A 26,606-nucleotide genomic window follows, 5' to 3' on the forward strand; every position below is an offset into this window, starting at 1 on the left:
GCCAGACGGTACAGTTCATCGAAAAGCAAAGCCTTGCAATTGGCAGAGGAAGCATGTAAGCACCCTTTCATAGCTCTCAGAAGTAGACCCTCTAGAATCCCCGTAGAAGTCCAAATGGAGGGGTGGGAAGATCACTTCTCATGAATATAGCACATATACAAGTGTCCTTGCCAATACTTGGTTCAAACATCACAAACGACGGCTGTATACGTGGATGAGACCTGGAGACACGGGAAGGTATCAAATAGACTTCATTATGATTAGGCAGAGATTCAGAAACCAGGTGTTGGATTGCAGAACTTTCTCAGGAACAGACGTGGACTCTGACCACAACTTGTTGATCATGAAATGCCATCTGAAGTTCAAGAAATTAAAGAAAGGAAAGAATGCAAAAAGATGGGATCTAGACAAGTTGAAAGAAAAGAGTGTGAGGGATTCTTTCAAGAAACATGTTGCACAAGGACTAAATGAAAAGGCTGAAGGAAACACTATAGAGGAAGAGTGGATAGTCATGAAAAATGAAGTCAGTAGGGCTGCTGAAGAAACATTAGGAAGGAAGTAAAGATCAACTAAGACTCAGTGGATAACTCAGGAGATACTAGACCTGATTGATGAACGATCAAATACAAGAATGCTAGAAATGAAGAGGGCAGAAAAGAATACAGGCGATTAAAGAATGAAGTGGATAGAAACTGCAAGATAGCTAAGGAAGAATGGCTGAAGGAGAAGTGCAAGGATGTCGAAGGTTGTATGGTCCTAGGAAAGGTAGATGCTGCATACAGGAAAATCAAGGAAACCTTTGGAGAAAGGAAATCTATGTATATGAACATTAAGAGCTCAGATGGAAAGCCACTTTAGGGAAAGAAGACAAAGCAGAAAGATGGCAGGAACATATCCAAAAGTTGTATCAAGGTCAAATGTAGATAATTTGGTTCTGGAACAAGAAGAGGCTGTTGATGCTGATGAAATGGGTGACCCACTTTTGAGGTCAGAGTTTGACAGAGCTGTGAGTGACTTAAGTAGGAACAGCTGGAATTGATGACATTACGTCGGAATTACTGACTGCCTTAGGAGAAACCAGCGTGGCAAAGTTATTCTATTTAGTGTGTAAGATGTACGAGGCAGGAGAAGTCCCATCTGATTTTTGGCGGAATGTTGTTATACCTATTCCCAAGAAAGCCGGTGCCGACAGGTGTGAAAACTACCGCACCATTAGTTTAGTATCTCATGCCTGCAAAATTTTAACACGTATTATTTACAGAAGAACGGAAAAACAAGTTGAAGCTGAGTTGGGAGAAGATCAGTTTGGCTTCAGAGGAAATGTGGGAACACGTGAAGCAATCCTGACTTTACGTCTGATCTTAGAAGGTCGAATCAAGAAGGACAAGCCCACGTACATGGGATTCATAGATCTAGAAAAGACATTCGATAATGTTGATTGGACCAAGCTATTTTAAGATTCTGAAGGTGATTGGGATCAGATACCGAGAACGAAGAATTATCTACAATCTGTATAAAAATCAGTCTGCAGTGTTAAGATTCGAGGGCTTTGAAAAAGAAGCAGCAATCTAGATAGGAGTGAGGCAAGGCTGCTGTTTGTCCCCCCTCCTTTTCAGTGTTTACATAGAACAGGCGGTAATGGAAATCAAAGAGGAATTTGGGAAGGGAATCACAATCCAAGGAGAGGATATCAAAACCTTGATATTTGCCGATGATGTTGTTATTTTATCTGAGACTGCAGAAGATCTCGAAGCTGCTGAATGGTATGGACGAAGTCTTGGGTAAGGAGTACAAGATGAAAATAAATAAGTCCGAAACAAAAGTAATGGAGTGCAGTCGAACTAAGGCAGGTGATGCAGGAAATATTAGATTAGGAAATGAAGTCTTAAAGGAAGTAGATGAATATTGTTACTTGGGTAGTAAAATAACTAACGATGGCAGAAGTAAGGAGGACATAAGATGCAGACTATCACAAGCAAGGAAGAGCTATCTTAAGAAAAGAAATTGGCTCACTTCAAACATTGATATAGGAATTAGACGTTTTTGAAGACGTTCGCGTGGAGCGTGGCATTGTATAGATGTGAAACGTGGACGATAACTAGCTCAGAAAGAAAGAGAATAGATGCTTTTGAAACGTGGTGTTACAGAAGAATGCTGAAGGTGAGATGGATAGATCGAATCACGAATGAAGAGATACTGAATCGAATAGGTGAGAGGAGATCGATTTGGCTAAATTTGACGAGAAGAAGAGATAGAATGATAGGACACATCCTAAGACACCCAGGACTTGTTCAGTTGGTTTTTGAAGGAAGTGTAGGTGGTAAGAATGGTAGGGGTAGACCAAGATATGAATATAACAAGCAGATTAGAGCAGATGTAGGATGCAATAGTGATGTAGAAATGAAAAGGTTTGCACAGGATAGGGTGGCATGCAGAGCTGCATCAAACCAGTCTATGGACTGATGACTCAAACAACAACAGGTGTTCCACACAAGATGATAATGAGAGCAGCTTTAGTTTTTAGTGTTTTTGTGGGTTTTTTCTTAAAAATCCCACGTTTTTCGTCATTTAACTAGTTGGAGAGAACTGATGTTCAGTGGGTACTGGCAGGGCAGATGCAATCAGCTGGTGGTGATCTTAAATATGACAGAATCTCTAACATAATGCTTTTTATTTTATCATTTTCACATTGCAGAGTTGAGAGTGAGACATTTTTTAGCATATTTACAAGGACAAAAATACAGTTCAGATCAATGCATCCTGATAAAGAACTCTGGGAGAACTTTTATCCTTAAAATCCGTTCAGCAAGGCAAGCGCCTTGAGTGTAAATTTAGTTGAGAATAATATCTGAAGAGGCCTAATATGGTTGCGATGAAGTGTCATGTTCTAAAGCTGAGCCTCATATGGTGAAAGCTGCCAAATCACTAAAAGCATTATATAGTAAAACTAGCAAGATACCCGTGCTTCGCTACGGTATTTTACTGAAATTTATAATTGAATGCTTATTGTTTTAGATATATAATCCGCCGAAATTCGCGATCTGACTCGTTTTCAGCGAGAAACCACCAAAATTCCCGATCTGACTCGTTTTCTATTAGAATACGGCACGTTTCCTCCCATTTTTCAATCTTCCTTTCCAGTAATCGATTTCGTACTTCCCGGGCTAGGCTCAGGTATTCCTCCCGGTCAGCTGGGTCCGTAAATCTTTGCCATCTTTTCCTATAATCATTTTTAATATGGATAAAATCCTTCAGGAGATCCGGCGTGGTGTCATATTGGGTGCCTTCGCGGCACTGAATCCACGGCCGGACTGCATTCTTAGTCATTACCCGTCCAGGAGCCGTTTCCAGCGTGGTCCGCACATTTGACGATGGTCCGGAACATTATTATTATTATTATTATTATATATTGCTGGGGTGAATGATGACAGGGAAAACCGGAGTATCTGGAGAAAAACCTGTCCCGCCTCCGTTTTGTCCAGCACGAACCACGGAACCCAGCTGTGAGAGGCCGGCGCGCTGCCGCCTGAGCAACTGAGGATCCTTATAAGTACATTAAGTACATTAAAATCAATTGGTCTCACCTCCTTTTACACCCCACCGCCGTTAAGTTTATTTACCGCCACCCCTCCGCCCCCCCCCCCCAAAAAAAAATTTAAAAGAAGGCGTGTTTATGTTTAAAGGAGATTCCAAACACCAATGTTCACGTCTATTACCTTCAGTTTTGAGAGATAAGTATCCCTATAAAAATAATTTACTTTTTTAACTTCATTTCACACTACTCCCCCCCCCCTAAGTGAATTTTCCCGCAAAAAAATACTTGTTTCTTTAATAGTAAAGGATCTTCTAAGTACCAATTATCACGACTCTAACTTCTTCAGTTTTTGATTTATGTGTCCTCATGGAAGGATTTCAACTCCTTTACACTCCCCCCTCCAAGATGGTTTCCTCCCAAAAACTGGTTTTTCTTTGTTTTTAAAGGAGATTCAAATACGAATTTTCACGTCTGTAACAGCTTTAGTTTTTATTAGATGTATGTATTCTCATACTATTAAGTCAATTAATTTTTCAAATCTTTCACCCCCCCCCCCCCTTCATGGATTTTCCAAGAATACGTGTTTCTTTACTTTTAAAGCAGATTGCAAATATCAAATTTCACGTCTGTAACATCTTCATTTTTGAGATATCAGTAGCCTAATTAAAGGAAATCAACACCATTTTTAGAAATCTTTACCCCCCCCTCCACCCAAGTGGTATTTTCGAAAACTAAAAATACACGTTTCTTTATGTTTAATAGAGATAAAAAATCCATTTTTCACTTCTGTAACATGTTACGTTTTTTAGACATACTGTAAAAATTCTCATTTAAAAATTTCACCCCTTTTGAGTTCCCCTTAAATGGAGTTTCCAAAAACAAATCACCTATGTTTCTTTACATTTACAGGAGATTCCAAACACCCACTTTTTACGTCTGTAACATTTTACGTTTCCAAGATATTCTGGAGATATAGTCTTTCAAAAAATTCACCCCAATTTGTCACTTCTGTTTAACCGCCATTAATTGGATTTTCCAAAAACTAAAAAATACGTGTTTACTTTTAAAGATCCCATATACAAATTTTCAGTTCTGTAATATCTTCCATTTCTGAGATATATGTATCCTCATTAAAGGCATTCAGCCCATTTTTCACCCTTTTACACCCCTCCTATCGGGATTTACAGGAAACAAAAAATACGTGTTCCTTTATTTTTAGAGGAGATTCTAACTACCAATTTTTACATCTGTAAATTTTAAAGTTTTGAGATATAGATAAACTCATTTTAAAAAATCACCCCCTTTTCGCCCCCCGCCATTAATTGGAGTTTCCAAAAACAAAAAAATACGTCTTTATTTTTAAAGGAGATCCCAAATACCAATTTTCAGGCCTGTAATATCTTCAGGTTCTGAAATATAAGTAGACTCATTAAAGGCATTCGACCCATTTTTCAACCTTTTCCACCCTTCCTATTGGGATTTTCCGAAAACAAAATGTACGTGTTTCTTTATTTTTAAAGGAGATTCTAAATACCAATTTTCACATCTATAACCTTTAAATGTTTTGAGATATAGATACACTCATTTTAAAATATTACCCCCTTTTCACCCCCTCGTTAATTGGATTTTCCAGAAACAAAAAATACGCGTTTCTTTATTGTTAAAGGAGATCCCAAACACCAATTTTCAGGTCTGTAACATCTTCAGTTTCTGAAATATAAGTAGCCTCATTAAAGGCATTCAACCCTTTCTTCACCCCTTTTCACCCCTCCTATTGCGATTTTCCAAAAACAAAAAAATACGTGTTTCTTTATTTTTAATGAAGATTCTAAATACCATTTTTTACATCTGTAAACTTTAAAAGTTTGGAGATATAGATTCACTCATTTTAAAAATTCACCCCCTTTTCACCCTTGTATTAATGGGATTTTCCAAAAACAAAAAATACGTGTTTCTTTATTTTTAAAAGAGATCAAAAGTACCAATTTTCAGGTCTGTAATATCTTCAGTTTCTGAGATATAAGTACTGGTATCCTGATTAAAGGCATTCAACCCATTTTCCCCCATTTTTCACCTCTCCTATTGGTATTTTCTGAAAACAAAAAAATACGTGTTTCCTTATTTTTAAAGAAGATTCTAAATACCAATTTTTACATCTGTAAACTTTTAAAGTTTAGAGATATAGATACACTCATTTTAAAAATTCACCCCTCTTTTCACCCCCTTAGCGAAGGAATATCCAAAAATCCTCTCTTAGCGAGCACCTACATCTTAATATGAATATATCCCCAAAATTTCATTTCTTTACGTCCAGTAGTTTTGGCTCTGCGATGATGAATCAGTCAGTCAGTCAGGACAAGTTATTTTATATATATAGATGGTGCATGTGACTTGTTTAGCTCACACCTTACACAGAGTTGCAGAAGAGATTCATAGTTAATTCAGCGAGGTTGATAAATTGATTGGGTGTAGCAAGAAGGTCTTCTTGAAAGCCCCTTCACGTGTTGTATCATTTAAGTTGCTAGCTCCGGACATTCCCTTGGCGCCTTCTCCCATTTTGACAAGATGGGAATCCTGGATTGAATCCTGCAACTATTACTGCCAGAACTTCAACATTGTGAAAGGTATCATTGATTCATTTGATAGCAGTGAAGCCACTTCAGTTGGACTAGCCCAGAATTAGAATACCTTGTGCAAATTTTAATTTTAGTTTCTAATTCTGACATTTCAGGTCAACTTTCATACATCAAATCAAATTTTGGTTTTCTTCCTGCTACTACAACTGCTTTGGAGCAATCAGAAGTGCCACGAGTGAAGCAGATAGGGCTAGTGAAAATAACTGTGAATACATTTAATGTTGTTTGTCGTAAAGTGGGGGAAGAGTTATCAAAGAGAATGGAAAAGATGTTAGGAAGAAACTAAGGGTATCACACATTGTGTTCCATTTCAATGATTTTGTTGGGTGAAAAGTTTTCTCTTAATTATTTGGAATTAGATTCAAATGATATTGTCCATTTCAAATATGCTCCTCTTGTGTCAGCTGAAGTAGAACAAAGTTTTTCAAAGTACAAGGCTTTGTTGGCTGAAAATAGGAAATCTTTTTTATTTTAAAATTTGCACAAGGTATTCATTGTATATTGCAACTCAGGGCTCATAAACTGAAGATACAGAAGCATGCGAAAATAATCACAGCGTGCGTTAACTATGTACTGACAGTTTTAATAAAATAATAAGCACACTACAATATCAGATTGCGTAGTTTAACTTGTGCATTTTATTCATAAATAAATGGTTAGTTGTCATAAATTGACTTATTAATTGATTTTACAACTGGAATTTTACCTCAAATATAATACTGTTAGGTCATAATTTTTATGTCTTATATTTTATTTGACATATTATGGTGATTTTTAGGTCATAAAAATCCTAGTCCTAGTGATAACATTCAGTGTGTTCAGGTATTCAAATACCGTGGGAGTATGATTTCCAGGAGGGGTATTGCAGGTAAAGAAATAGTAAACAGAGTTTCTAGCAGTTCCAAATTCTAACCTAGTAAGACATTCACTTTGGGATTACAAAGTGCCCATTCTCCAGTGTGCAATGTCTGATCTCCAAGTTAGGAGCAGCCTCTTTGAAACCTGGCAGTTCCTTATAAAACACGTTTGGGTGTGGCAAGCCCATGGCTTACATTAAACATCAAAGTAGACCAGGACAAGAAGAGGGTGAAATGGATCCACTGCCCAACCAAGAAGTTTCCTGGACAAGGATGAGAAGAAGAAGAAGATTAAGCCAACATACATCTCATAGGGTGTCCTCATAATTTCTCCTGCCATTGTATATAGATGTGATTAGTGGTAGGGAATTTTTCATCTGAAACAGAGTATGTAATTAGAGGCATTACTTGATGGTGTATGAAACCATGGATTTCTGAAAGAATTAAAACCCTGCAGGAGAGCATGAACCTCTTAAGATCATGAGCAGGACTGTTGCATAATGCTGTTTATGGTGTGGCACACTTCTCCTGCATTGAATATAATTTATTTATAATTATTTCAAATCAGAAGAGAGCATACACAACCAATATTCAAATGTTAAGAACCAGTCATTCCAAGCGTTCAAAGTTTATTCGGAAGGGGGGCCAGTCATTCCAAGTATTCGGAAGTGTGTTACCTAGAACTCACTTTTTGCTTTTGAGGGTTTAAGTGTTAAGTATTTTTAGTTAAACAAAGAATTCTATGTTGAATTATTTACACAACAGTGTACCTTGTCATGGCATTGGCTATATTGAATCCACCCAAACCTACACTGCTGTTTCATGTGATTATAATGTCTTGAAGATTCCTTATGGCACACACATGCATTTATTTATATAACCTTTATGTAACAGTTTCCTTGCTTTAATTATTTTTGAAGCATGAAGTATTTGAAAACTAAGTTTCTATCCAGAATCCTACGTCATATTTTGTGCTTTAACCTTTGGGAATGTCTTCAGAATCATCTTTCGGTCTGAATTAGTGACCATTTCAATTAGTCAGTAAGAAAATAGATTATTGAAATATTTAAATATTATGTTACTGGAACAAGTGCATACTTAGCTTTCAACCTAACAGAATATTTCTAGTTCTAAATTCTGTTACAGGATTCCTGGTTAAATCTGTCCTAATAATATTCCCGTAACCTTTTGTAGCGGAATAAGTGTGTTATAGTGATGAACATTTTCAGCAGTATTTTAAATGTTGGAGATTTGTAAAAACTAAATTTTCCTTTCAGCATATTTACATTTCACACAATGGTGTTTTACATTTCTCAACTTTTAATTTTTATCTAGGTAGAAATCCAGAGAAAATTGGAGCGAGAACGAATGAGAGCAGAGAAGGATGGAGCTGAACTCCTGTTAACGACATCTACTCATGATCCTAATGATGGTGATGGAGAGAATCGAATTGTGATTCAAAGTATGTTCATTAAACAGATAAGTTTTTTATATAATTTCTTCCATACATGACTGTTGGAATGAAGAAGCAGTTGGGCCATAATATGACCACACTATCCCATGCTTTTTGCAAGCAGTAGCAAAGCCTGAGAGTAGATAGGTTAAGCTAAGCTTTTCTAAGAATACTCTGATGAAATAAAAGCAAATATCGTATTTAAATTTAATATACTACTGAATATCATAAGTATATTCTTGCTACACCATAACTCGCTAACCAGTAACTCTCTTCCAATAACTTCCTAACAGTAACTAACTTTTATCGTCAAGATCGTCTCCTTATATATCCTGGCCAATCTTCCAGAAAGCTACGTTACAAGAAAAAATATCTTCGTGAAAATTCTAGAGTGTCTGATACATAGGTTATAATGTGTAGAATATTCTTGATGGTTCTCGTGCCTATTACCATTCTGGAAGTTACAGTGTGTTTCACAATTATGGATTACAGTTTATATATATACAGGTAAGAATAAATTATAATATTAATTTACAGGTATTTATATTAACTGAACTGATTTAAATGTGTGTATACACTGCATGTTTCATGACATAACCTCAAAAACAACGCAGTCATATCAAATGTACACATGATGTAATAATAATGATAATGATACTAAATGGATGTAACACTTCACAGCTATACATACAATAATAATAATCGTAAAATAATAATAATTATTATTTGAGCTCGATATCTGCATTAGTTACCCATGTGTGAGAGAATATTGTTTTTAAGTTATACCTGTTATCGCACTTGCATCAATATCTCCCCTATAACTTGAAACAATTTCCACACTTCGTCACAGTCGTCAACGTTGCCTTGGACATAGATTGTATCTTCTTTCTTCCTTGATGTCGCTGGATTTGCTCTTATCCTCTTGACCGGCATGTGCCGTGTCTGGGGTCGGGGTTGCGTTGCCTCGCTGCCATCCTCTCAATGATAGTCGATGTGTTCTCCTCACGATGACCAGTTGGTGCTCTGTCATTAGTAGCCTCTCCTCCAGGCTTACTCTGTATGCGTAGCGGTTGGGTGACTCACCGCAACTCTGATGCGTGGACCTTGACAGGAGGGTTGGTCTTCAGTAAGTAGACCCCATGGCCCGGCTGTTTATCCACCTCGATGGGACCAACCCACTTAGGTGCGAGACCTGCGTGAAACTCTCCAATCTTATTACTGATTGGGTGTTACGTCGTGGTACTTGTTGGCCTGGTAGGAAGTTCTGGGTCTCTTCGACATCTTGAGCCTTGGCCTGGGTAAGGGATCTCTTCTCAGCCAAAGCTTGCTTCTCCTTGATGTTCTGCTGCTGCTGCCACTCTGCCAGGGAAACAGCTGCATCATCTTGACCCAAAGTGGATGGTGGACATATCTCCCAATCCCCAGTGCCATACAGCCGTCGACCAAGAAACAGCTCTGCTGCAGAATAGCCGTTGACACTGTTGATGCTTCGTCACAGGGCAAAGAATGACTGCGGTATCCGACGGTCTCACAGTCGATGTTCTTTGTTTATCAGGTGGATTCGTAGCATCCTTTTCAGCTCCTGGTTCCGTCATTCTATTGGATTTGCCCTTTGGGTTGTAGATAGGGGTGGTTCAGTGCTCCACACCCCATTCCATCATCATTTGCCGTCACTTCCTCGATGTGAACTGACTCCCGTTATGTGACAGAATGCACCGTGGATAACCGTAGCAGTTGAATACCTCATCTTGTAGCAGGCTGGTGACGTGTCCCGTCGTGGCTTCAGGTATTGGAAAGGCCTCAATCCATCTTGTGAAGAGGTCGGTGATTACTAGGAGTCCTGTTTTACCTCGTGGTGTTCTAGGGTAAGGACCCATCAAGTCCACGGCTATGACCTCCCACAGGCGTTGTGGCCGTCTTCCTCGTTGCCTCGTTGGCTGGAATCTGCCTACCTGTTGCTCGCCTTGCTGCAGGCACCGATGTAGCACGCCTTCACGTTGTCCAGGATGTCTTTCCGCATGTTGACCCAGAAGAATCTTCGTCAGGTGGACTGATATGTCTCTTCGCCTCCTGGATGTCTGGCTTCCGTGCTGTCGTGGAACTTCTCGAGCATGTCCGTCGTGTGTTGTCTGGGGATCACCACTACTGCAGGTGTGTTGGAGAGGTGCGACCTGTACATCAAGAGTCCTCCGTCAACCCGGAAGTTCTTGTAGCACATTTTGAATTCCCTTGGAACAAGTCGACTATCGGTGTTCTGTCTCCTAATAATCCACTGCGTCATGGTCCTACAGGGCTTGTTTTGTTTCTGCCACTGTTTGATCACTCCCAGATCAAGTTTCTTCTTGATGGTCATAAGGACAGGTTCCTTAGGCTCACTCTGGTGTTTTTGTGGGAACTTCCTGTCGACAATGGTGCTCCTAGCTTCAGGTTCCATCGCCAGGTGCCTAGATAAGCTGTCTGGTCCTATGTTTGTCGGTCCTGGAACGTGACACACATCAAAATTAAATTCTGCGATTAGCAGAGCCCATCGCATCAATTTAGATTTTGAGCCAGAGACCGAGTTCAGCCATTTGAGAGCAGCATTATCGGTGTAGAGCTGGAACTTGTCTCCCTCCAAGTAGCCTCTGAATTTGCCCATGGCCCACACCACAGCTAAGGCTTCCTTCTCGGCAGTGCAGTAGCGTTGTTCGGTGGGAGATAGCTTCCTGCTGGCATACTCGATGTCCCTCCCGCTCTCACTCCTCTCCTGGAATAACACTGCTCCTAAGCCGGAGTCGCTGGCGTCCGTCTGCAGGCACATCTTTTGTTGAGGGTCGGGATGGGCTAGACCAGGAGCGTTGCATATTGCAGCCTTAATGGCTTGGAATGCTGCCTCTTCCTTGTTGGTCCATCGGAACGGGCGGTTGTTACGGAGTAGATCGGTGAGTGTTATTGCCTTCTCTTCGAAGTGTGGCACGAAGCTGCTATACCATCCACACAAGCCAAGGAACTGACGAAGTTGTTGCTTGGTCCACGGGCATTCAGCTTCTTCGATAGCTTGATTCTTCTCTGGTTGCCTTTCTAAGCCTTCAGAGGTTAGGACATGGCCAAGATACTCTACGTGGGACTGGGCGAAGTGGCATTTCTCCAGTTGGCAAGTCAGTCCATGAATCTTCAGTCGTTCCAGCACTTTCCTCAGATGTACCAAGGTGTTCTTCAAAATTCTTGTTGTGAATTAAAATGTCGTCGAGATACACTTGGCGAAAATCTCCAACATATTCTGATAAAACCTTATCCATCAGTCGCATGAAAGTTGTAGGAGCATTCTTCAATCCAAAGGGCATTACTACAAACTGGTACAATCCTCTCGGTGTCACGAAAGTGGTCACTGGTCTAGAACTTTCCTCAACCACCTCCACTTGCCAGTATTCGGAGTTGAGATCCAGCGTGCTGAAAATCCTAGACCCACTTACTTGTCTCAGCGAGTCTTTCAGGTTAGGCATGGGGTAGGCATCACTAACTATTTTCTCGTTCAACCTGCGGAAGTCCCCACATAGTCGATACTCCCCATTCTTCTTCTTCTTCTTCTTCGGTAGGACGATAGGTGAAGCCCAACAGGATGTAGAGGGTTTGATGAGACCTTGTCCTTCCATCTCTTGAATATTCTGGATGACAAAATTGCGTTTATCCGGTTTGATTGGATACAGACATTGCTTGATAGGTGAGGAAGAGCTACATTTAATGGTGTGCGTTACTGTGGTATTCCTTCCTATTTCATTGGTGATGACTTCTGGAAAGTCCTTCAAGGTGTGTCTCAACTCCTCTTCTTCACTTGGTTGAGATGTGTTAAGTGGATATCTCCCAGTTTTATGTCAACTTCCGTATCCTTGCTTGCGAGTCCGGAGATTTCCATCGTGCCAGGCGATCCTCAAATGTCTATCTTTTCCCAAAAATACTTCATGAGCTGCATAGTCTAAGATCATCTGGTATTCCACCAGAAAGTCATGACCTAATATGATGTCAGGTGTCAGGTACTGAATCACTGCAACATCAATTACAATAGGCATGTTCATGCATTTAGCGGTTAGGTTAGTCTGTCCTTGGATGGAATAGGTTACCCTGTCCACTGCTCCCACTACCCTTCCGAGGTGGTGAGACTTTGTAGGTGGTAGTAATCTGACGACAGTCCCGTTGACAAATGAATGGCTTGCTTGGCTGTCGAGTATGGCTGAAAAATTCTCGTTGCCAATCCTTAAAATGATAGCTGGGCGGAGTTGGCCTACTCTACTCACTATCTGACCAATCCCTCTCCTACTTGACCAGGGTTGTTTATCTGTCCGGTCGTGAGGCGCATTCCTGTTCCCGGTCCCATCCCCCCTCAATCCAGAATGGGCCGGAACTAGTTTTCCGACGTCAAGGCTTGGCACTTGTTCTTCAGGTGTCCCACTCTTCCACACTGGTAGCACTTCCTAACTGCGCTGGGCTCTTCTGTAGCTTTGTTCTTATGTTCCTCCTCCAGCTGGGCAATGATTCTGCATAGATCATCAAAGGATCTCGGTTGTGATACTTTCACTAGGGGCCGAATCTTAACGTGGAGTAGCTCTGTGTTATCTGGTAAGATCTCGTTTTCACTTCCTTCCAGGTGCAGACGCTTGAAGAGTTGGTACTTCTTTAGGACGAAGGCGCTAGCTCTGATGCCAGTGGATTGTGCCTCAGTCAGTAGCTTCCTTTTCACGGAGCTCTTCACCCCTTTGGAATTAAACCTAGTGAGGAATTCTCCCTTGAAGTCTGTCCAGTTTAGATTTAAACCCTTCAAGTTGTTCCACCAAGTAGCAACTTGCCCCTTTAATCGCGGTGTGATGAGTTGCATGAAGATGTCCTCTCGTAAATTAGTCCTTGCTAATAGGTTGACCGATCCCACGACAAAGCTAGTCGGGTTCTCCTCCAGTCGCCCGTGAAATTCCGGAAGGCTCTCTATAATCACCTTTGGGTCTAGGTGTCCTGTATTGCCGGTTAGGTTTGAAGGGGTTAGAAGTGTGGTGGTATGTCCTGTTTGAGTCAATCTATTTTCTACTGCATGAAGGAGGCTCTCCCTTATATTCTGCACATCTCCCTTGATGGTCGAAATCCATTTTTTTATCCTTCCTTCAACAGCAGAAATACGGCTCTCAAGATTTCCCTCGACGGCAGATGTACGGCTTGCAATATTTCCCTCGATGTTAGAAACCCTCCCCTCAGCCTGTTGTTTTATACTGGGAACCTGGATTTCCACCCCCTCCTTGAGGTCCAAGATATCCCCTTCCAGCTGGCTTACTCTACTATTGATCTGGTCAACCTGTCCCAGTTTTGACCTGATGTCCGATATCTGCTGCGTTAATCGATTGGTGACATCGCTAATTTGTGATTTAAATTTTGTCATTTATGGTTGAAATTTTTGATTCTAGGCCGTGTTCTACATTGTAAACCTGTGTGTACACTTGTGCTATCTGTCGGGTTAAAATTGGGTTAGCTTGAGAAATTTCGCCTGAAAGTTTGTCATTCTGTTCCGTTACATATTCACTCGTAAATTTTTACATATTGTCCCACGGTCACCATTTAACATATCGGCAAAGACGCACACGAGATGCTGTCAGTTGGTAGTTATTTTATTCACATATATTTACAGATTAAATACACACATAACCTTGACCACTGCTGTCCCAACAAAACACATCACAAACCGCCATTTAAGAACAGACAACTGCCGATCTCTTTAATATGGCGACTGCGTTTACTGCATGTCACGATATCACAAGTATATTCTTGCTACACCATAACTCGCTAACCAGTAACTCTCTTCCAGTAACTTTCTAACAAAAACTGACTTTTACTGTCAAGATTGTCTTTTTATATATATCCTGGTCAGGCTTCCAGAAAGCTACGTTACCGGGCAAGTTGGTCATGCGGTTAGAGGCGCGCGGCTGTGTGCTTGCATCCGGGAGATAGTGGGTTCGAATCCCACTGTTGGCAGCCCTGAAGAAGGTTTTCCGTGGTTTCCCATTTTCACACCAGGCAAATTCTGAAGCTGTACTGTAATTAAGGCCACGGCCGCTTCCTTCCAATTCCTAGGCCTTTCCTATCCCATCGTCTCCATAAGACCTATCTGTGTCAGTGCGATGTAAAACCACTAGCAAAAAAAAAAAAAAAAGGAGTCTACGTTACAAGAAAAAATATTTTCATGAAAATTCTAGTGTGTCTAATACATAGGTTATAATGTATAGAATTTTCTTAAATGTTCTCTTGCCTATTACCATTCTGGAAGTTACAGTGTGTTTCACAGTTATGGATTACAATTTATATATGCAGTTAAGAATAAATTATAATATTAATTTACAGGTATTTACATTAACTGAACTGATATAAATGTGTGTATACACTGCATGCTTCATGACATAACCTCAAAAACAACGCAATCATATCATATGTACACATGATGCAATAATAATGATAATAATACTAAATGGATGTAACACTTCACAGCTAAACATACTGTAATAATAATAATAATAATAATAATAATTGTAAAATAATAATAATAATAATCGTAAAGTAAAAATAATGATTCGAGCTCGATATCTACATTAGCTACCCATGGGTGAGAGAATATTGTTTTCAAGTTATACCTGTTATCGCACTTGCATCAATATCCTATGTCGGGCATTGCCTGACACAATTTTCTTCTCTATATAACTCTTTTATGGGGTTACACGTGCATGAAGCACAGATACAGTGAGCTACTGCCATCTGTTGATAACAATTTGAAGCCCTGTTTGCTATAATCTCTCTGAACTCAGGCTTTGTGGAAGGTGCTTTAAATAGCATGCAAGTTTGTAAACAGACGTTGTTTAGCAACATGGCGTTGTTCGAGAATCATGAGAAGTAAGTAGCGAGAAGTTTAGATTAAAGTGATATTGATTTGAGGGATGGTGGAAACGATTTTGAATGACGTCGTGATGAAGATATTGCTGAATTAGATTGTATTAGTGAATTCAGTGATGAAGAGAAAATGATATGAAATTATAGTGCTGGTACCTTTACTGATGGCTAGAAGGAATACCGTGACTCGGATCACAACTTCAAACCAATCCCATTCACAGGTGCGTTTGGTTATAAACCAGACCACGGGACTAAACCCAAGAGTGAACTTGATTCTTTTCAGTTATTTATAACTGACAAGTTATTGATGTTAGTTGTGGGTGAGCCATGCGCGTAGAGGTGCACGGCTGTGAGCTTGCATCCGGGAGATAGTAGGTTCGAATCCCACTATCGGCAGCCCTGAAGATGGTCTTCCGTGGTTTCCCATTTTCACACCAGGCAAATGCTGGGGCTGTACCTTAATTAAGGCCACGGCCGCTTCCTTCCAACTCCTAGGCCTTTCCCATCCCATCGTTGCCATAAGACCTATATGTGTCGGTGCGACGTAAAGCCCGTAGCAAAAAAAAAGTTGTGGGCGAAACTAACCAGTATGCCATTGTAAACACTCAGAAGGTTATGCTCCTAAATGGTCTCAATTGTTGTACATACTTCATTTATTCTCATCCATAGAGGGCAAGTAAAGGCTGCAGTTTGCAGTGACTGTAAATTTAAGAGACAGCAACGTGAGGCAGTGTTTTTCCGAAATGCATTTAAAAGAAATAAGTTACCAATGAAAATGTGATTGTCTGAGAATTTCAGGGTTAAAAATGCTGAACATTGCACCTGAGTATTGTATTACACTTGTATTTAATTTGTATATTTTTTATTTGGTTTTTATAAACATGCTGCCCATATGTTTGTGCAGTCACTGATCCCTCAGGAAGCAGATTTTTAAATGGAGCTGGAGAAGCAAGTGTGTTCAGAAAAAGAAAAGGAGGGCTAAGTGTTTAAATTATAAAAGTTATAATAGTGCAGAGTATGCTCGTAACAGAATAGATGAAAGAGTGAAAGATAGAGATCCCATGGTGGAATGTGAGGGAAGTGGTGAAAAAACCATGGCAATTATGGAAAGGAGATAAAATAGAAGAGAGTATTAGGAAATGAAAAGCAGTGGCAAGTGAAGAAAGGCTGGGAAGGATTTACATGGGGGGTTGGAAGAGTATGTGGGTGGTGGTGAAAGAATGCTATATCGACTTGTATTAAACGAAGAGTCTACACAAAGCCGATGAAAGGGACAAAAAGAGAGATAACACAACCAGAGGAGATAAGGAAAAGATGGAAGAATTACTTTGATGAACTCCTGAATGTTAGGAGTGTATATGAGATTAAAGAGGTAGAGTGTGAGGAGTGACAATTGGAGAGTGAAATTGCAATTGAAGAGGTGGAAACTGCTATCAAATGAAGAAAAGTAGAGAAAACAGCAGGATTGGATCAATTTGTTTAAAGTAATGATAAATGCAGCGTGACCTGTTGGTATACAATGGCTGTATAGTCTGTTTAGATGTATTTGAAAAGAAAAATCTGTAGAAAATGACTTTAGTTAAGGAGTTTTAATACTTATATTTAAGAAGGGGGATAAGACGATGAGTGATAATTATTGAGGAATCACACTCCTATCTCAGATAGCAAAAATATTTGAAAAGGGAAAATAGAATGAGAAGAAAGGCGGAAGGACAATTACAAGAAGAGCAATATGGCTTTCAAAGTGGAAGATAAACACTAAACCCCATATTCGATATGAGGCAGTTAATGGTGATGACTAGAGCCCGGATTTCCATGCACTATCAAATCTCAAAATATGCATGCATTCATGCACTATCATATAGCAAAACATGCACGATAAACTAGAAATATGCACGATCACAATTCACTTCCTTTTGAAACATTTGTACAACAGCTAATTTCTCCAAATTGCCTTGATTTAAGCTCGTCCGTTTATCTGTGAGCACATCCTTAATGACAGAAGTTCTACGTCACGAGAAGTGACAGTGCATAGTTAATTGAAGACATTTGGGACAAAGTGAGGTCAAATTGTACGTCTTTTGCATTTTCACTACAATACGTGTTATATAAGCTTGACGAATCAAAATCAGGATTTGAACGGATCACTTTTTTCAACTTATATCTAGCTGCCGCAGCTATACTTCACCGTGCGATGATGGCAGACACATTTGAATCTCCTCAATAACTGGCATTGATTGCCTGCTGCGATAACAAAGTGACGAGTGAGAGCTCCCGGTAGGAAAATTCAGGATAACAACGGAAGAGGGTTCAGTGCAAAACCAGCTGCTACCTCAGAAACGCGGCGTCACAGAAATGCGACTAGTTTTATTTTGTTCCTCTAACATAGACGAAATAATGAGCCGTCAATGGGTAATGCACGATTTATGGTTCGATTTATAACAATATATAACTGGGACAATTTAATCTCAAGAATTACACAGATCGACGTGGGCTTCCGGCTTACGTGATTGTTTACTCAAGCAGCAGATACGAAAGTGTTTGGTTAATTGGATTATGTACTAATTTTGGTTGTCATTTAGGATGCCAGGAATACATTCTTTCCGTTTCTCAGTAATAGACATGGAAAAAAAGGCACCAAATTCTGGAAACCAACATTCATAAAAGGTACTATCATGCAAGTTAGCATTATATATGCGCTAAAGTCACAAGAAAAGTCATATTATGCAATATTAAACGTCCAAATATTTGCTATTAAATCCAAAATCTTCAAAATATGCATTATGCATGAATTTTGTCCTAAAAAGGCCAAAACATGCACGGAAAAAGAACGGTTATTTGGAATCGTTAAGCCATAAAACGAATATTTACAAAGTTTGAGAATTGTAACCAGCTTATTCAAAAACATGCATTTGCATGGAAATCTTGGAATGGAATTCCGAATGGAAAATTCTAAATTCCCATTTTTCACTAATAGAGCATGTCAAAAATGTCAAAAATTGCTAGGCGCGCAAGAATTCCATTGCGGAGATTTATCTCCCGTATGCAGTTATCAGACTGTGCCTCTTATAAGGGCTTCTGATAAGTTCACCTGCATACACCCCAGCGTCAGTGGGTAGGGTCTGACACATCCCACTCTGATGAGTCTAGTGTCAGACCTAAGACGAAACGCTGGTTAATAGAGCAAACGCCTGAAAAGCCTTACATCTTATATGTTTTTGACAGCACTTGGTTGTAGAAGCCATCTCCACTCACAACCAACGGAATGCAAGACAGCATGTGGTAAGGAAAAAGGACAGGAAAAAATAGTCTCTAGAGCCCTGAATATGTAAAACCGGCAGTCAGGTTCTTCCCTGAGAGGAAATGAAGGTATAATGCAAGAAGTGTCCACAGTAGTCGCCAGATAGCAGACAAAAACAGTGCTTGCACCTGGTGGCAGAGATAAACATTCCTTGAAATGTCACTCAAAGTTCAGTGACAAAACACTATTAAAATGGGGATTGAGGTATATCGTTTGAAAGCTCACACTTTCCGCTTCAAGGAGAAATGGGTTAAAACACAAACATCTTTGATCGTAACCAATAAATCACAGAACAGTGCACGCATGTACTGTGCGAGCAGTCCTCATCACTCCACCGCGCGCGATGTTCACTGCATGACGAGCAGGGCTTGTCACTCCACGCTGACAGGTTAAGGCGACAACCGCTTCCTTCCCAATCCTAGCTCTTTCCCATCCTTGCATTGCCGAAAACTTTGATGGTGTTAGTGCAATGTTAAACCACTAGTGAAAAAAACTTGTTAAAAGTTGTTGCATCTTCAATGGAGGTTCAGGTGTTTTTAGGAACAAAGGTTCCGCAACACTTGCCATGTCTAAGAAATGGATGTAAGTCATCTCAGGTAAAATAGGGAAGAATGCTTCATTGTTTCTCTGATCACACAGTCTTAACAACGTTTAAGCACTCTCCGAATGCTACTCAATGAACTGCATGTAACAAAGGTATGTCAAGGTTCCCACTAATGGAACTTTCCAGATTAAACAAACTAAAAATATTTCCTTCATTTAGGTCCTATATAAACATGTGGGTTGTTAGCGACTCATAAAACACTTGCTCTAAAATGAGGTTGTGGGGTTTGTGGAAATTTTACCAGGCAACAATTTTTTTACTAACATAGTTTATATATAGTTATAAAAGGAGCAATTTCACATCAATTATGGTTAATGCTCCCCTTCTCAAGAAGAATGTTTTGTTTGTAGAACACGTAACTGGATCACATAGACAACACTAGAGTTCAGATTCGTTCATAGCAAATTGCAAAATGGGTATTAGGAAGAGGAATGTAACACCTAGCACTTGCTTTGAATGTTTCATTACCACACATTTTGGTTCTTAGTGGAATGGCACAAGACTTTTTTTTATCAGAAGCTGCCAATTTCATTGGGGACTGCCTGATACATGAAGGAGCAAGAACGACTGCATGCGCTTTAATCCAAAGAAACTCATTTTGTGGATTTGTCTGGTCTTCGGAACCAACCTTTCATATCTGTATAACAATAGCAATTTACTGAAGCTTAAGATTACAGCAGTTGTAGATCTGAGAGGATGGTTGCCTACTTGTACCTCTTAAAACAGTAATCACTACCACCACCTCTACCACTTGTAGATCTAAGTATGGGAGCAAAACTTTTTGGAGAAATATTTATGTTGTACTGAAGCTGTGATAAGAACACACTGATCCATGAAATTAAGCTACTAAAATGAAGGGCTATAGAAATTCACCCAGTGAAAATACAGATAAATTATGAAGGTCTGTAGATTATGTAAATGCTGTACTGAAGACATCCATTTAAGCCCAAATTATTTTTTTAATTCACAGACTGAAGAGTTGCATACAAGTATGTTTAATATGGGCTGCTACTTGCATAAATACAAACTTAAAAAATTTTCTTTCATTTAAGTCCTGTATAAACATTCGGGTTGTCAGCGACTCATTAAGCACTTGCTCTAGAATGAGGTTGTGAGATTTCTGGAAATTTTACCAGGCAACAATTTATTTTTTACTAACATAGTTTATATATAGTTATAAAAGGAGCACTTTCACGTCAATAATGGTTAACGTTCCCTTTCTCAAGAAGAATGTTTTGATTGCAGAACACGTAACTAGATCACATAGAAAACACTAGAGTTCAGATTCGTTCATAGCAAATTGCAAAATGGGTATCAGGAAGAGGTTTGTTGCACATAGCACTTGCTTTGAATGTTTCATTTGGATCAGCTTGGGTTGTTCACTTTTCATGAAATGGCTATGGTGTTCTTTCCTTTGGAGCTTGTTCGTAACTTCCATAGAAGTTGACCTCATCCCTTTGGACCCGTTCCTGATTTATACGGAATTATCTTTGTACCTTTTTGATAGAACTACAGGCCATCTAGAGAAATTCCATAGCTGTGGTGTGAATCCCAGGATTATTTATGCCAAAATCCATTTACCATTATTTGCATCCAAGTAAGCCACAGATTGTGAAGAAGTTGTAAAAGAAACTTTTATCACTATTGCAAAAGATATAGGGAGATATAGCATGGCATTTTATATCCCCTGTTTCCCAGTTGCTTCATTACTATAGTTTATGTCAAAGTCACTGCTATTAGCTTGTCCACATTCTGACACCAAAACAGGAGGGCCACTGAATTCAAGAGGGTTATCCAAGATTAAGCTGTCGTTCACTGGTACTTACAGCGTTTTTCTGCACCCTACTACCGCGTCCAGTAGGAGAGTGAAAGAAAACTCTGACTACTCATGATGATCTCAGGGTATGTCTTGATGAATCTAAGCTTAACATGGAGTCAGAGAAAGGGTCCGGTGTTCCACAACTGTGACCTATCGATATCTCAGGTGGACATCTCCACCCACGTACCATACAATGCAAAAGATAAAAAAACACAATTTACTTAAATCTGTAACCTACAATCTCTATCAATAAATAGCCTTGTCAAATGGTAAATTTTTAACTGAAATGGTTTATTAAATAACTAGAATATCTTGGAAAGAGAAAATTACTGTGACATAAATCATTTCATAATACCTGAGATTCAAATAAATTTCATAGGAAGTATTATTTACAATATAGTATTCTTTTATCTTCTAAGTAAGACCATCCACTTTCTTTAAGATTAGCCAACCAACACACAGTACCTATTTTGTAGTGATTAGCCTCACTTCCTTTCCAACACGTATCCACTAATATGTAGATCACTCGAAACAAAACTGTTTTTCAAGATGACTGTTCATCAATTTCCTAATTTGATTTTGTATACTAGACCATAACTTATCTTTCTATCCTCATGACTATTCCTCATGACTACCTTTGAAATCAGATCAAAAATTCGATGGATGGCTTTTCCGGCGTTTGCTCTATTAACCAGCGTTTCGTCTTAGGTCTGACACTAGACTCTTCAGAGTGGGATGTGTCAGACCCTACCCACTGACGCTGGGGTGTATGCAGGTGAACTTATCAGAAGCTCATTTATGAAGCACAGTCTGATAACTGCATACGGGAGATAAAACTCCACAATGGAATTAATGCCCGCCTAGCAATTCCAAATGGAAATTCTAAGTTCCCATGGAGGGAATTAGATTCTTTTCCACCAATAGAGCATATCAAAAATCAGATCAAAAATTCGATGGATGGCTTTTCCGGCGTTTGCTCTATTAACCAGCGTTTCGTCTTAGGTCTGACACTAGACTCTTCAGAGTGGGATGTGTCAGACCCTACCCACTGACGCTGGGGTGTATGCAGGTGAACTTATCAGAAGCTCATTTATGAAGCACAGTCTGATAACTGCATACGGGAGATAAAACTCCACAATGGAATTAATGCCCGCCTAGCAATTCCAAATGGAAATTCTAAGTTCCCATGGAGGGAATTAGATTCTTTTCCACCAATAGAGCATATCAAAAATCAGATCAAAAATTCGATGGATGGCTTTTCCGGCGTTTGCTCTATTAACCAGCGTTTCGTCTTAGGTCTGACACTAGACTCTTCAGAGTGGGATGTGTCAGACCCTACCCACTGACGCTGGGGTGTATGCAGGTGAACTTATCAGAAGCTCATTTATGAAGCACAGTCTGATAACTGCATACGGGAGATAAAACTCCACAATGGAATTAATGCCCGCCTAGCAATTCCAAATGGAAATTCTAAGTTCCCATGGAGGGAATTAGATTCTTTTCCACCAATAGAGCATATCAAAAATCAGATCAAAAATTCGATGGATGGCTTTTCCGGCGTTTGCTCTATTAACCAGCGTTTCGTCTTAGGTCTGACACTAGACTCTTCAGAGTGGGATGTGTCAGACCCTACCCACTGACGCTGGGGTGTATGCAGGTGAACTTATCAGAAGCTCATTTATGAAGCACAGTCTGATAACTGCATACGGGAGATAAAACTCCACAATGGAATTAATGCCCGCCTAGCAATTCCAAATGGAAATTCTAAGTTCCCATGGAGGGAATTAGATTCTTTTCCACCAATAGAGCATATCAAAAATCAGATCAAAAATTCGATGGATGGCTTTTCCGGCGTTTGCTCTATTAACCAGCGTTTCGTCTTAGGTCTGACACTAGACTCTTCAGAGTGGGATGTGTCAGACCCTACCCACTGACGCTGGGGTGTATGCAGGTGAACTTATCAGAAGCTCATTTATGAAGCACAGTCTGATAACTGCATACGGGAGATAAAACTCCACAATGGAATTAATGCCCGCCTAGCAATTCCAAATGGAAATTCTAAGTTCCCATGGAGGGAATTAGATTCTTTTCCACCAATAGAGCATATCAAAAATCAGATCAAAAATTCGATGGATGGCTTTTCCGGCGTTTGCTCTATTAACCAGCGTTTCGTCTTAGGTCTGACACTAGACTCTTCAGAGTGGGATGTGTCAGACCCTACCCACTGACGCTGGGGTGTATGCAGGTGAACTTATCAGAAGAGTCTAGTGTCAGACCTAAGACGAAACGCTGGTTAATAGAGCAAACGCCGGAAAAGCCATCCATCGAATTTTTGATCTGATTTTTGATATGCTCTATTGGTGGAAAAGAATCTAATTCCCTCCATGGGAACTTAGAATTTCCATTTGGAATTGCTAGGCGGGCATTAATTCCATTGTGGAGTTTTATCTCCCGTATGCAGTTATCAGACTGTGCTTCATAAATGAGCTTCTGATAAGTTCACCTGCATACACCCCAGCGTCAGTGGGTAGGGTCTGACACATCCCACTCTGAAGAGTCTAGTGTCAGACCTAAGACGAAACGCTGGTTAATAGAGCAAACGCCGGAAAAGCCATCCATCGAATTTTTGATCTGATTTTTGATATGCTCTATTGGTGGAAAAGAATCTAATTCCCTCCATGGGAACTTAGAAGTTCCATTTACCTTTGAAATGTCGTGCTAAGTTCCACTTCTTCCTTTAACAGCAAATCTTGCATTTACTAACCTGATCTCAATTTACTAGGATATTTCAATTATATCATAATCTCTAAAACAAAAATCTCTAACTGACTTCTAAGTGTAACAATTCTTATTTGATTACAGCTTTTATTTTTAAATCATGTGCTCCGATATCAATGTGGTATAACACTCCGTTGTTTGTATACAGCTCTTTAAATTCAATGAACAGCTTGGTTACGATTATCACACAACAACATTGAATTATTTCAACCCATTTCTCAATATATTGTAATACTAGCAAGATACCCGTGCTTCGCTATGGTATTATACTGAAATTTATAATTGAATGCTTATTGTTTTAGATATATAATCCACCAAAATTCGCGATCTGACTCGTTTTCTGCTAGAATCCGCCAAAATTCGCGATCTGACTCGTTTTCTAATAGATTACGGCAAGTTTCCTTCCAGTTTTAAATCTTTCTTTCCAGTAATCGATTTCGTACTTCCCGGGCTAGGTCCGGGTATTCCATCCGGTCAGTTGGGTCCCTAAATCTTTGCTATCTTTTCTTATAAGCATTTTTAATATGGATCAAATCCTTCAGGGGATCTGTTGTGGTGTCGTCTTGGGTGCCTTGGCGGTACTGAACCTGCGGACGGACTGCATTCTTAGTCATTAGCCGTCCAGGACCCGTTTCCAGCGTGGTCCGCACATTTGACGACAGTCCAGAACATTATTATTATTATTATTATTATTATTATTATTATTATTATTATTATTATTATTATTATTATTATTATTATTATATGTTCTGGACCTCACAGCAATATGCAAGACCGATACTTGGCGGTAAATTACATCTGCTGCCATTGTCATTTTTGACAATGTGACCAGCACCATTGTTGCGCGTTGGCAAGTGTGCGGGATATCTGGCGATACGAATGACATACCTCCGTGTATTATTGACCTTATTATAGAGGTGAACAATTTGACGGCCAATCTCATTCCTATCGTTTATTTCAAATGTGTTTACATTTTTACTTATATGCCAGGAGAATCTAATGTAATCTAAGAACGTTCTCCGAAGGAAAAGATGGCTCTTGAAAACGAACCCAGGAAAGATTAAAAATGATCGGTTTATGATCAGAATAAGTACATCGAAAGTCTACAGCATGTTTCCTGTCATTTGACAGGGTCAGGGATGGAATGAATAAAGCCCCATCTAGCGGCGATAATAGGAATTGTGCTGGCTGCCAAAACTCCCCTCTGGGGCAATGATCGATGAGTGACAAATGAAATGAAATATTGGACAGTGTTGCTGGAATGAATGATGACAGGGAAAGCCGGAGTATCCGGAGAAAAACCTGTCCCGCCTCCATTTTGTCCAGCACGAATGTCACATGGAGTGGCCGGGATTTGAAACACGGAATCCAGCTGTGAGAGGCCGGCGCGCTGCCGCCTGAGCAACGGGGGCTCCTTATAAGTACATTATGAACAGTAAAATCAATTGGTCTCACCTCCTTTTACACCCCACCGCCGTTCAGTTTATTTACCCCCACCCCCAAAAAATTTAAAAAAAGGCGTGTTTCTTTACGTTTAAAGGAGATTCCAAACACCAATGTTCACGTCTATTACCTTCAGTTTTCAGATATAAGTATCCCCTTAAAAATAATTCACTTTTTTAACTTCCTTTCACACTCCCCCCCTCCCCCCTCACAAAGTGATATTAAGGCAAAAATATTTGTTCCTTTAATAGTAAAGGATCTTCTAAATACCAATTATCACCACTCTAACCTCTTCAGTTTTTGATTTATGTGTCCTCATGAAAGGAATTCAACTCCTTTTCACTCCCACCCCCCAAGATTGTTTCCCCCCCACCAAAACGCGTTTTTCTTTGTTTTTAAAGGAGATCAATATACCAATTTTCACGTCTGTAACAACTGTAGTTTTTTTAGATGTATGTATTCTCATACAATTAAGTCAATTAATTTTTTCAATCCTTTAACCCCCCCCCCCCAAACCCCCTTCATTGGATTTTCCCAGAATACGTGTTTGTTTACTTTTAAAGCAGATTCCAAAAATCAAATTTCACATGTGTAACATCTTCATTTTTGAGATATCAGTAGCCTAATTAAAAGAATTCAACACCATTTTCAGTCACGTTTACCCCCCCCTCCACTACCCAAGTGTTATTTCCGAAAACTAAAAATACACGTTTATTTACTTTTAATAGAATTAAAAAATGACCAATTTTCACTTCTGTAACATGTTAAGTTTTTTGAGATATACTGTAGAAATTCTCATTTTAAAATTTCACCCCTTGTTAGTTCCCCTTAAGTGGAGTTTCCAAAAACAAATCACCTATGTTTTTTACACTTACAGGAGATTCCAAATACCCACTTTTTACGTCTGTAACATTTTACGCTTCTCAGATATTCTGTAGATATAGTCTTTCAAAAAATTCACCCCAATTTGTCACTCCTGTTTAACCGCCATTAATTGAATTTTCCAAAAGCAAAAATATACGTGTTTCTTTATTTTTAAAGGAGATCCCATTTACAAATTTTCATTTCTGTAATATCTTCAGTTTCTGAGATATATGTATCCTCATTAAAGGCATTCATCCCATTATTCACCCTTTTACAGCCCTCCTATTAGGATTTATAGAAAACAAAACCTGTTGCTTTATTTTTAAGGGAGATTCTAAAACACCAATTTTTACATCTGTAAACGTTTAAAGTTTTAAGATGTAGACACACTCATTTTAGAAATTCAACCCCCCTTTTCACCC

At 39.5% G+C, this 26,606-nt stretch overlaps 1 protein-coding gene across 3 annotated transcripts in view; it reads left to right on the top strand.

Moving 5' to 3' along the window:
* Window positions 1-26,606, top strand: part of LOC136857648 (zinc finger protein 431) — a 187,147-nt gene that overhangs the window by 17,390 nt on the left and 143,151 nt on the right. For all 3 annotated transcript variants that reach the window (XM_067136465.2, XM_067136466.2, XM_067136467.2), the window contains exon 3: window positions 8,364-8,490. In XM_067136465.2, the coding sequence (XP_066992566.2) occupies window positions 8,364-8,490 (127 nt within the window). The remainder of the gene's footprint in view (window positions 1-8,363; window positions 8,491-26,606) is intronic.

The sequence above is a fragment of the Anabrus simplex genome, chromosome 1, assembly GCF_040414725.1.
Source record: "Anabrus simplex isolate iqAnaSimp1 chromosome 1, ASM4041472v1, whole genome shotgun sequence".
NCBI classification, from domain to species: Eukaryota; Metazoa; Arthropoda; class Insecta; order Orthoptera; family Tettigoniidae; genus Anabrus; species Anabrus simplex.